The 13,291-nt window shown below is 39.1% G+C and overlaps 1 protein-coding gene across 2 annotated transcripts; it reads right to left on the reverse strand.

Annotated features, from left to right (window-relative positions):
- Window positions 1-277: 277 nt before the first annotated feature.
- Window positions 278-12,975, reverse strand: ddx46 (DEAD (Asp-Glu-Ala-Asp) box polypeptide 46). 2 transcript variants are annotated; one of them, XM_079485763.1, is made up of 23 exons: window positions 12,904-12,975; window positions 11,940-12,125; window positions 11,777-11,854; window positions 11,590-11,671; window positions 11,184-11,352; window positions 10,856-11,073; window positions 10,153-10,263; window positions 9,892-10,057; window positions 9,349-9,469; window positions 9,078-9,253; window positions 8,852-8,973; window positions 8,676-8,754; window positions 7,618-7,700; window positions 6,986-7,150; window positions 6,662-6,824; window positions 6,045-6,238; window positions 5,833-5,970; window positions 4,216-4,365; window positions 3,646-3,876; window positions 2,668-2,886; window positions 2,179-2,323; window positions 1,085-1,158; window positions 278-516 (listed from the first exon to the last, which is right to left on the reverse strand). In XM_079485763.1, exons 1-23 carry the CDS (start codon window positions 12,918-12,920, stop codon window positions 469-471), a joined length of 3,135 nt encoding a protein of 1,044 aa, XP_079341889.1. In that variant the 5' UTR covers window positions 12,921-12,975; the 3' UTR covers window positions 278-468. The 2 variants fall into 2 exon arrangements, with proteins under 2 accessions (XP_079341889.1, XP_079341890.1); XM_079485764.1 differs by having other exon boundaries at window positions 12,665-12,953.
- Window positions 12,976-13,291: the final 316 nt, after the last annotated feature.

Raw genomic sequence — 13,291 nt, forward strand, 5'->3', positions numbered from 1 at the left:
TTAAAATTCATTTTATTTGTCTTTTCTGTTGTAAAAATACAAAAAGAAAACTACAGCATAAAATAAAATAATTATCATTGAAGTTTCGAGCGCAGAATGGTGTACGACACAAACTCAAAATACATAAACCGGATGGACCATAAAAAAACTTTAAAATAATTCAATTCATGACTCCTACCTTTATAAGAAAGACAAATCTGAAACAATTAAACTAAAAAAGAACCAATGGCAAAGAAAAAAAATCAAATAGAGTGATTAACATTACACAGCAAACATGAACAAGGAAAAAACACTTTATTTGCAAATGAAATTCACTATGCGGTGCCCTTTCCTAAAACATTCAGTATGAAAGATGCATACTAAAACAATGTGTCCGAAATTTTGGAGCAGCAAAAAAAATCAGCTCACATAACAAAAAGCCGAGTATGATGGAAAAGGAAACACGGGGATAATCCTCTTCTTCCCGCTCTACAAAACCTTGTATCGTCCCTTGCTGGTTGGCTGGTAGGAGTTTTGCTGAAATATAAAAAACAAGAAAAACTTTAGATTCAAGTTAATAATACAACAGCATTTTAGCTTATAAAAGATGACAATAATATAGTTTTTACAGCGAGAATGAAGTCGTAACGATTTGAGAATAAACGTAAGAGTTTCTCCTATAGAGCTTCCCTGTGCATAGCATGACTGCAGATCATTACGACTTTATTCTAGTAACAGACTTTCTTAAAATATTACTAGATTTTGTATTCCTAAAATCCTTTTCTTAACTTTACTCTTGAAATTTTACAATGTCACAACTTTATTCTGCTAATGTTTAATTCTCAAAATACATTAAACACATCTCTAGTGCTGCTTGTGAAGCAAAACTTCTATACTACTGCTCATATTTCTAGTCACGTACTGCTATATCTTAGCGCATCATATAAGATTTGGGGTCTTTTAACTTGAGGTGGCTTGCACAAGTCGACAGTGTTTTTGCACAGTCAAGTACCACCCATAATTTATTTGGAACAACTGTCGTAACAACATCATTTTATGCAGAAACATGTATTAACAAAATAAAAGAGAAGATAAATGAACTTACTAAGCGAATGAGTTCCTCTTTGATGAGGCGTGTGATTTCTGCTTTTGCCTTCTGGACAGCCAGCTCATTAGCACCTTTCAAAAAAAAGTATTAAATAAGTTATTCAAGAAAATCCCATTTGCTATATCAGCCTCACCTCTACAAAGACAGACACCATCAAAAAAGACACCATTCAAAAAAAAATTTCGCCGCATTAACCAATCAGGAGCTTGCTCTAGTAGGGACGTGATTATGACATAGCGAGCGGCGGTAGAAATCTGAAACAACAATGAAGGACTGCGCCTCTGAAGGATCTGATGGACCCAGACACGGCGCCGAACGAGTCTACGTCTATCTTCAGCCTCCCATAGCACATAATGCGCAGCTACCGGCTCAACAAAATCCATGTCCGCCATTTCGCAACAAGACTGGAGCCGCCTGCCAGAAGCCCCTCCCATGACGCGAATTTCACTTGCGAATTCCACGCGCGAATGAAGCGAGTAAACTCAAAATGTTCAAGCGTTCAACTACACACAAATAGCACGATTTAGGTGTGAACACTATGACATTGTGTCTGCTATGGCAGGTGTCTCTGTGTGCACTGGAACGTTCTGTCAATTACGTCACGTGAGGTATCGGTCTTTGGTATCGGGGAATTTTTACAAGTACATGAGCTTGGTATCGGGTGCATCCCTAATATGAATGAGACACTTGCAAATATATAGACCAAGAAGTTGTAAACAAAGTTTTCCAAAGTGGTCTTCACTGAAACAACTGGAACATTCACACAAACACACAAATACAATAAGTAAACATCCGCGTTGACACAACTTTCAGTGTATACAGAAAGCAAATTTAGTATAAATGCAATCTGTGGTTTTTAACTCCATTCTGTGAACAGGTTATTTAAACGCAACAGGGGTGGCCTATGAAAATGACCCTTGTTAAATATCTTGTAGCCACTCCTGGAGAGCAGGATGTTATTACTTTCAGCAGAACCAAATGAAAGATTGACAACTTTATCAGCCCACCAAATCATACAAATTGCCTAGGGTTGTGTCTTAAAAACTCCGCTCACTGCAACCCAAAACAAATACTTATTTGTATAGACATACTCTCAATAGCCAGGTAGATCTTGCGTTCTCCCTCTTTGGGTTCTTTGCCTGGTGGGAAGTACGTTCCTCGTATAGTGATGGCTGCCTCAGAGTACTCTCCGATGCGCTGAAGGGCCTCTTTAGATGTGACTTTCCATCTAGCCGTCTGCAAAACAAAAGACGGTTAACTGCGAACCTGCCCTCTTGAGCCACAAACAAAGTATAACGCAACAATAAACATGTGACAAAATAGTAATATCAGACATTTTGGTTTAACATATTAAGCTATGTTTTTTTGTATAGGTGCTTTGGAAAACTGCAACAAGGATACACAAACTGTCATATATCATAAGATATATAACATTTCTAACTGAAACATAGAAATGTATCTCCTAAAGAAGAAAAAAAATGTTTTAAACTTCTAATGATGTGGATTATCATGGTACTTGGATCACGTGGACAATACACGTTCATTCTCAGTGTTAGCAGCGTCTATCAAGCCTGAAGCACCTGAGGGAAATCGTTGATTTCTAACTCCTCCTCGTATCTCTTCACAGTCTCCGTGGCCTCGGCCGCTTGCCTCTCCTCCTCCAGTTTCTCCACAGGTGTGTAGTTGAGTTTAGCGTTGATCTTCTCGGCCTGCTGCTCTGCGATGGTCTTGGCTGAGACGGAGGGCGCGATCATCGTACCGCCTCTCAGGATGGCATTTGTTGCCTGCTGCATCACATCCTAAATATGAGAAAGAATTTGAGTCAATAATAACAAGAGTGTGAACTGAATAGAAAGTTCTCTGTATGATGTAACAAGTGGTTATGAAACACCTGAAGGTTAGAGATGGAATTTATCAGTTTAATTTATAAGGGTGGTGCAATGGTGTCATGCATTCTGCCTTCTTTACAGTGTTAAACGTGTTGTCTTCTCATGCTTAACATGGTCAACTTGTCCAAAAACGAGTTGGACGTATGAGGTAGTATTTGTGTGCTCGATACTCTCCCCAAAGTGTTTGTATAGGTTTCGGAAAGTTATTTTCTAACATGAAAAATCGTTATGTAACAACTTTTCTAAGTCCTTTATTGGACAATCCTCCCAGAAAAGCATGCATACCCATCAACCATGGAGAGCGGGAGAAGGAGCACAAGTCACTTTCACTTGTGTGCAGGAGAGAGAGAGCACTATGTTTGTGAAGTTCAGCTGTGTTGTCTGTTCACTGCATTTGGGTGATGAATGTTATATAAACAGTGGCTATAACGCTGGATTTGGAGATGGTTTCAAACTGATAGATGGAGCGGTGGTCCCCATGGTTTCGGAAATAATGGTACAGCTGTATCTGCCTTTTATAAATGTGATCAAACTAAAGACTGCAGATATTTGAAGGGTGCGATGCTATTCTGTAAGAAAAGTGTCAGAGATACAAACGCTTTAAAATATTACTGATGCATGCAAGTGCATCAATGTGCACCTGTGTTGCGTCGTAGCTAATCTTTTTACCTGCGCCTCTGCACCGAGATTCTTCTGTGCTTGAATTTTGAGAGCGAGTTTCTTGGCGATCTCCAGTTTCTGGATGTTTCCAGCAGATGGGGTGGCCGCACCACTCATGCCTGACATAGCGGACGCAGCTCCGGTGACCCCTGCAGCAGCGGCACCAGCGGCCCCTCCCGGAACCGAGAAGTCCTTCACACGCTTCTTCGAGTTAAACATGCTCTCGATCTGCTCATCAATCTGGAGGGACAACACGTTCACCATCACACAACCTTCACTCTTCTTTGCTCAATGGACGTAAGAACAATGACTGATAACACATGCTGAATGTGTGTCCAGACGGATAAAGCAATGACTGAGCATCGAAACGCAACTAGGATTATTAAATAAACTCAATCCATAGTTGGATCTGTAAAATGTTTCATTGTTACTGATGTCAAATCTATGCCACATGTGCCATTTCATTATTTTATATAATTTTAGAAAAGACTTTCGGTGAATAGTCACTACAATGTAAATGCGAGTCTGTTCACACCTCACTCCACTACTGAGAATAATGTTGCTCATGCAATGACTTACGTCCAGAGCCGTGTCTTCATCATCAGAATCATGCAGGCCTAACGCAGCCTTCTGCAGCTTTTTCCTCTCGTTGGCCAGCGCATGTTCAGTCTCGTCAAACTTAAATCCTTTCCCAGAGAATCCACTGCTGCTCTTTATAGTCTTTCCCTCCTGCAGGAACAACAATCTGTGTAATGAGTGGGTTTTCAGGGCGTTGCTTTAGGGCATTTTAGGGCAAGGTGTTCAGAGTGGTTGTGTGGGTGCTCTGGATAACTGCCTAGTAAAAAACCCGGCCCACAAGTCTCTCTGATATTCTGCTTTCTGTAAGACTGAAAAATTATTTATTCCATTTTCGCATAAAACAAAGCACAAAAATAACAATCGAGAAACAGAAGTCAAAAATTCTTCAGTTTGTTGTCAGTAAAGCCCTTTTCAAATTTTTGCCATGAAATTAGGTTGATCAAGGTAAAAGATACTTGTGTTTTTGGTGGCTAAATAGTTATATATTTAGTTTGTTAGTTAAATAGTTTGTTATTATTACGGCCTTCCTTTATTAATTGCCAAATAAGATCTATTTTTTGGTTATTATTCTGTAGCATAAATTGTTGCCTTTTGCAAATGACAAAGACGTCAATATTAAAACAAACTTTTGTATTTATATTTTTATTGGTAAATTCAGAACAACGAAGAGGCACAAGAACTCAAGACTTCGTGTGCCTCTTCGTTGTTCTGCCTTTACCAATAAAAATATAAAATGTCATATGAAAACATAAAAGAAAATTGTTCAGTATTGTTTTCCATGCAAATTTACACAACCTTAATGAAAAAATATACCGGAATGCTGCGAAGTTCAAATGAGCCAGTATTTTTGCAACATAGCCAAAAAGCACGGAATAATAATTTTTCAGTAATGTGAGTTTAAAAATAAGTTTACCGTCCGAGAAAAGTTTTTTAGCATTTACATTTTGTAACCATTTCGGAATAAGATCACACAGATCGAATGAAAACCCTGTAGGACCTAAAGCATATTGCACATAATGCTATAAAAACCACAAATAAACACTAAGGTCGGTATACGATCATGATGTTTATATTGAGAAAAATAATCACATAAATGTTCGGGTGAAAGTCTGGAGTTAGTCTGTTAAACAAGCACTGGTTTCCATCACTCTGTTTTTATTCCCATTTTGAAGTTTCGCATCAGAAACGAGTGCCTGAAACACCAAATTTAGAATTTACACTCACTAGGTGGTTTTGCAAGTTAATGCAAATAATGGGAGATGCAAAAGCATTTGCTGAATAAATTCATCTCGCATCTGACCTTATGTTTGGTGTTTTTGATTTACAAACGAAAATAATGAATCGCCTAACTATATTTGTTTTCATAGCCAAATTATTTACGATTTATTATAGATGTGTCATTACTACACAGCTTTTACGGCATTGTTTCTGACTTTTGTTTACACAGGGTGCTTTCTGGGACTTGATCCTGTTAATTTTACTAGGTCCCCTTTCCGGGATCATTTTTCAGATCTATCCGGGATGCGTTTACACAGAAGGCACTCTGGCAATTTTCCAGGATCAGCGGGGTGTGTGAGTGGGGTTAAAGAGAGGACACAACAGTGCAGAATATCTTACAGCTTTCTGTTGTTCTTTAAAGCTGGTCCACAGCAACTCGAGCTCTGAAGGCACCGGCGATCCGGACAGCTCCAGGGCTTTGATGATGTCACAGGCATACCGGGCCTGTTCTGCAGTGATGAATGTGTACGCAAATCCCTTAAACAAACGGTCACACCTGCATTAGCCATCTGCTTCTCAATAAATGGCATCATTGATCTATCCTCACTCACTTTGTTGCCCGCTCGGCCCGTGCGCCCGGCCCGGTGGACGTAGTCCTCGTAGTGGTTCGGGCAGTTGTAATTGATCACCAGAATGAGCTGCTTCACATCAAGCCCTCGTGCGGCCACTGAGGTGGCCACCAGCAGCCGGCACGCTCCGTTCTTAAAGTCATTGATGATGCTGTCCCTGTCGTACTGATCGATCCCTGTGTGAGCAGAGCAGCAGTCTTTTATCACACGGTCCACACGTCACACTTAAGAGTAAAATATATTTGTGTTTGTAAAGTAAAGGTGTCTCATACATCTATTTTTTGGACTAATGTCCTAATGAATACTGTTTAATAAAGCCCTGTGATCACAAACGTGAGATGATGGCAACGTTTATCAGTGTTTCCGATATTAGAAAACAGACACCAGATTATGGAAAAATGCTTAAATATCGGGGGAAATATGGGTAAAAAAATATATCGCTCGCTCTCTAGTTTGAAATCTGAATCATGTAGCTTCATCATAAGCAGCTGAGCCGAGAAATGCAGGATTCTCAGCTTTACTAGTAAATAAAAAGAAACAAGAACAATTATAGAGTAAGTATATAAAGAACTATAAGGAATAAGACATTTTGTCTATACCTCCATGTAATGACATGCAGGGGTAAGATGCTTTCATCAGGTCTTTGAGGAGGCTATCGGCATGTTCCTGTTTGTCCACAAAGACAATGACAGAGCCCTTCTCCTGATAGTGACCCAGAATCTCCAACAGCTTCAGGAACTTTTTTGACTCCTCTATTACAATCTATTAAAGCAGCAGAATAAAGATTACAGTCTCCAGCAACAACTTGCACTTCAGTCTTCTGCTTATCAAGATCAAGAACTCTTGTATTGTATAGGAATGTTAATAAAAACAATGACAAACATTATTGTTTCTACCAAAAACACATTTAAATGCCGACTTACCACATGCTGTTCCACATCTGAACAAACCACACTCCTGCCCCCCACCTGCACCTCGATGGGTTTGGACAGGATCCTCCGGGCCAAGGCTTCCATGGATCGTGGGAAGGTGGCAGAGAACATCACGGTCTGGCGGTCAGGCCTAATGTTGTCTATGATACGCATCACCTGCAATTCAACAAATCACTGAATTCAAAGCCAAAGCCCTTAAATAAGGAGTTCACTCATAACTAAAACAAGTCATATCTATAAAAAAGATTTTATTATGTTGACATGTTTTTATTGTGTAAGTTTGCTGTATTTGTTTAGTTATTATGGCTCAAATCAAAACAAACCAACTGCAGTTTGATTGATATTTATTGGATATTTTTAAAAAAGGAAAAAGAGTTTTGGAACCAAACTCTTCATATGTACTAAATATACTAAATGTTATTTTCTATGCAATTACAGTCAAAGATTGCTCGGTGTGAGGAGGAACAGACTGAAATGTAGGACATCAAAGCTCTCGATGGAGATTATAACTGAGTATCAAATGTTTTTTTTGTTAAACAAGGCTATGGTGCATTAGTGTGTGCTGTAAAGTACCGTTTTGATGATCTAAATTCAAACACTAAAGCAATTCGAGAGAGACTGACCTGAGGTTCAAAGCCCATATCAAACATGCGGTCTGCTTCATCCATCACCACATACGTCACTCTACGCAGATTAGTGACTCGACCTGCGTGGCCAAACAAACACATTTCATCAGAAAAAGAAATGAAATGGACACAAGGAGCTGAAAACCAAACAACTGGCTAACACAAGAAAGGTTCTTTCAGAGACTACCGGCAGTTACTCTTATGTAATGACATTCCTGCCAGGTTTTTCTGGACTTGCGTACCATCTCAGGGGCACGGAGAACCTGTAAAATTCATAAGAGCCACATCATACATTAAAAGCGTTGGAGCCGCCTCAAGCGTTATCTGATCGGATTTTCACCTACGAAAGAAACATATTAGAGATTACCTTGCATGTGTGGAAACAAAACCAATACAGGCTTTTCTCACGGCATGCCATTACGCCACATCAGAACCGGAATTATAATCCAGACAGGTGTGACTAGAACTAGACTTGACCTACCTGCTTTTAGATTCATCCGTTTGCTACACTAGCCCTTATATTGCTGATGGTTTATGCGGTTTTCAAGATATCCACATCACTTGTGCCGTAACATTGATCAGGATGAAAAATATTTTCAGCTCTTTCCTTAAGTGAAATATTCGCAAGTAAAATGATGGTTGCTTATAATGCACTATAATACACTTACAATGGGAAGCAAAGGAGGCAACGCTTATATTTGTTAAGCAATAGTAACACTGTATACAGCATAAAGTGCTTTTTTCACCTTACTTTGACAGAATTGCTTATTATTTGCGTAAATGAAATTGATATTTAATTCCTGTCATGATAATATTAAACTGGAAACATCTGGTTACAAGAGTTGTTGATAAGTCTACATCCAAACACAGGAACCACGTCGGTAACCGTATCCACCCAGGACACTTTTTCAAGATTTTTCGAAAAAATGTTAAATTAAACAGTTTTCTACAGTAAGCAACACTATGCCACGAATACATTTCACACATTGAGTAAACAAACAACTCAATCTCATCAGGATAAGCGAATGCAACACATCACATGTGTTATTATTTACCGCTGTTGGCACCCAACATGTCAATCATTCTTCCTGGCGTGCACACAATGATCTCTGCACCTCGCTTCAACTCGGCAATCTGGGTATGACAAAACCAAAGCAACAGCCGAGTTACTGATATGGAAAGAGATCAAATTTAGGTGTTGTTTTACCAAAATAAATGAGCAAAAACGTACCTGCTCGCTGATGCCAGTGCCCCCATACACACAGACCACCCTCAAATTCAGAGACTTGGAGAACTTCTTGCATTCTTTAGTGATCTGCAGAGCCAGTTCTCGTGTGGGGGTCATTATCACAGCTTCAGCAGACAAAACAGACTCGTCACAAACATCACTACAGGACATTATTATTATTATTATCAGGGTGAGTGTGATAAAAGAAGAGGTGATGATGAGAACGTACTGATGGGACCTTCAGCTTCTCCCAATGGCCTCTGGTCTAATATGTGGCGAAACATAGGAAGGAGAAAGGCGATGGTTTTTCCACTTCCCGTCTTAGCAATGCCGATGACGTCACGGCCTGACATGATGGCGGGTATGGCCTGAGCTTGGATTGGGGTTGGCTTTTCATAATTGTGTCTTGTTGTCAAGATTGAGGAAAATGGGACAATGACAGATTTTGGTTACAACTCATGTTTATATCCAAGTGTAAACATCAAGCAGACAGTACTCACTTCTTCAGTGCATTTAAAACCTTCATAGATATCCCACACTGCACCCATGTTTTGATGGGCTTCGGGCATCCTTTGCCTTTCACTGTGATGCCCTCCAGCTCCAAGCGGTATTCATTCACCTCTGGAACACGACAAACAAATCCATCAACAAATCTAAGTGCATTACTTTAGTTAAATTAATTCAGAAGGGCTATATATACAGTGATGGTCATAAGTTAACATAGACCTAGTCTAAAATATTTAAGAAAAATAAGTGGAATTAATGTTTTCATTTTGTTCTGAACAATTTATGTCATATAACAGGTTTACATCAAGTTCACAACACAGAATAATTAGCAAATTTACACAAATAACCCGTTCAAAACTGTATATATATATTGCAGCATTTTGAATGGCACATTTCATAATCAAATTCTTTTAATGAGCCCCACCTGAACCTCAAACCGCTCAAACATCCTTTAAAACTCCACAGGACTACTGGTGCCTTATTAAGCGAGTAAGCGCCACATGCAGATTTGTTTTAATGATGTTGTTTAACCAAACCTTCAGGAGTCATTTTAGCCTGCTCCGGCACTTCCACATAGAAGTTCTTGCGGAAGGATTCATATTCAATCTTCTTATGATCAACAGGCTCCAAAACTTTCCTCTGTTTAGTCTGAAAGCCTGTGAGGGCCGTCTGGAGATCCACCTCTTCCTCCTCTGATGAATACTAGCAAACACGACAGCAAACAAATCCATTCAAACGTCTCTCATGTATGTGTGTGTGTGTGTGTGAGAAAGACTCGATAATGACTTCAATAGTACCTCCATGGCATCCTGATCATTCTCCATAAGCTCTCCTTTCTTCTTGGTAGTGTGAGGCATCTTCTTCGTCTTCATAACGGTCATCACTTTGGTCACATTCATACCCCCTTTCTGTTAAAACATAAACCACTTTGCTCAGCTCTGCTGGAACTATAGACTGTCTCACTTGACGTGCGCACGCCTGATATAAAAATTTGTTTGTATTATTATCTTACTGTATAATAATTGTATTAAATAAGATTTTTTTAACGTTGTTGTATGTTCATTTTATTAAATAAATCAACAACAAGTTTAGCCAAATAACTTCGTTTGTTTTTGCTTGATATCAGAAATAATCTACAGGCACTCTATGGTTTGTGAATATGTACCGGACGTTAAGGACAGTCCACGAACAAGTGCATGCGCAGAACGTTTGTTTATGTTGACGCTTCTTCCACAGCTGTATGATTTTATTTTGCATGGATGACAAAAGGAGATGTTTCGTTTCCGCAGAATTAAACTAAACGACAAAAGTATAATGCAATCAATTTCAAGTGTCCTGAAGTCACAGCTCTGTGTGACAAACGGACCCAAATTTTGCTCAATATTTACGCATGATCCCGTTTATCCTACAATTCTGCTGCACATCCCACAGAAATCATGTTTGGAATGACATTTTCTTAAATAAAATGATAAAAAACATGAAAAATCCTCCTTGTTTGACCTTGTCATTTCCTCCTTTCATGGTGCCCATGTTGAACTTCTTGACCTCCTCTTTCACCTCCTCCATGTAGGCATCAAGAGGGTCCAGCTCCTCTCCGGTCTCCTCCTCCATAAGTTCGGTCACGTCTATCTCGGCAGCTTTGTCTTTCTCTTCCTCTTCCTCCTCATCCTCCTCCTCACCTTCCTGATCCACAGGGGCTGACGGCTCCTCGTCATCATCTGAACACACAAGGTTTTCTTGCTTTAAAGATTTCATTGTAACAGCATAGCAGCAACCAAAAGTTATATTCGTCTTTTAAACCGAGTCAAAATAATCAAGGAAATCTGACCATCATCATCCTCCAGACTCCACTTCTTGCCCTGTTTCATTTCCTCCAGTTCTTTTTTGATTTCTCCGATGTTCTCCATGGCTTTCTTCCTCTGCTCCTCTCTCCACTTCTCCACACGCTCTTTTCTCTTTCTCATCTCCTCCTCCAGAGTGTTCTGGTCAAAATCTTGCTGCAGAAGTCAAAGTTTTTTTAGTTTTATCACTTATAAAAACTTGGACAAATTTACATGATGAAAAAGCCCATCACAAAGATGATAAACACACAGAAAGTCATCAATTTCTCAACTTACCTGCATCCTCTACTCCTTATTTTATTTCACTAATACTAAAAAGCTTTCTACCTTTACAAGCGTGATTTTAGCTGCATTATTTTCCCCAAGTAAACATTTCCACAGAAAAAGACTCACATCTTCGACCTTCTCCTCTTCTTTTTCCTCCTTGATTTTCTTCTTGTCTGTTGACTGCTCCCCATTCTCAGACTTCTCCTTACTGCTATTACATTGGACAATGAATGAACAGAATTAAGCGGTGTGAAAGAAGGGTCAGCAGTCAAATGTTTCTAGTGATTGTTGTGTGGGAGTGTCTGATGTTGACCTTCTTCCTCTGCCCTGGCTCTTGCTCCTCCTGCGCTCTCGGCTCCTCGAGCGTCTCCTGTCCCGACTCCTCGAGCGCCTAGAAAGAGGCGAGACACAAATGTTATGAAACGTAACTACAGTAAGAATAGTAAATGAGGGTGCGGTACAGGAGCGAGTGTGACCTCTGCCTTTTTCTGTCTCTGGAGCGCGATCTGCGGCGGTCTCGGCTGCGTGATCTCTCTCTTCTGCTTCGCTCGTGGTTCCGTGTCGCCGCCCGATCATCTTTCTTAGACCGCTTTGAGTCAGGCGATCGGCTCTTAGATCTGCTGCCGGACCTGCCCCTTGACCCGGAGCGCTTCCTGTAATGTCTGTGACGATATATATATATACATACAGTATATTCTTTGCATTTCAAGCATTTTGATTTTGTTTCAAATATGTCTTCATTTAGTAATTCCTTTCAAAGCTATAAGACAGAATAACAGCAATTATCATTTTAAAGGAATTCACCACCTGACTTTTAAATGTTTACTATGTGAACATCTGTGACGTGAAATAACTTGTTTAGGCCAGCACTAAATTCAAAATAAAACTTAATTTTCAGAATTCCTCTAATTTTCCTACATTTACAAAACATTTCTGATTCTCCAAGGTGTCTGTCAACTTGAGTATTTTCTCTAAAATGGCTGAATTCTGAACCTCAACGGTAAAATATATGAACTAGCTTATCAATTCACTATTAGTTTCTACTACAGAACACTATGGTTCACATCTACAAAGTGTAGTAATGACTACATTTAGCATGCAACAGAAAATTGTAGTAAATGCGTATATGAACACTACGGTATTTAACGTCACTCATGTGAGGATCATCTGTAATCGTGTCATTTAAATACAATGCGCTTACCTGTGATACATGTCTCAAAACTAAGAGCTTCTCAAAGATCTCAAATAAATTCAAATACAGTTACTGAAACTCGTTGTTTGTTGTGTAGTTAGCATACAGCAGTGCAACCCAAACACGTTTCAGTGTCTTAGCGTGAATAACTATTTTAATAATAAATGTTATCCGTGTGTTTCTGAATATGTTAACACACTACTAAAAGTAGAAATGAAACGTATGTAAATAAATGTGCTCAAATTTACCGAGACTCTCTTCCCATGATGTCGCCGATAACTCCGAGTCCGCACACACCGGATGCTGAACGATGACAACTTCCGCTCGTTAGTTTACTTTGGCTTTTTAATTTAAAATGTCTACTTTCATTTTTATTTACTTATAACTTTTAACGATATTAAAGTTGTGTTATATAAACAAATTAACGAATAAAAAAACACATATACAATGTAAAGGTTATTATATAAAAGTATATAATTAAAACGTTGTTTCTGTAAAATTCGAAAGAACTCAAAATAAATTAATAAACTAAAAGGACACGTTTACAAATGTATGAATCTCATAAAAAATAAAGAACTTCTATCCTTGCTATGAACCTTTATTTTGTTATTAGGACACCGTGTTCATTAAAACGTT

This window comes from Barbatula barbatula, assembly GCF_947034865.1.
Source record: "Barbatula barbatula genome assembly, chromosome: 22".
In the NCBI taxonomy this organism is placed as follows: domain Eukaryota; kingdom Metazoa; phylum Chordata; class Actinopteri; order Cypriniformes; family Nemacheilidae; genus Barbatula; species Barbatula barbatula.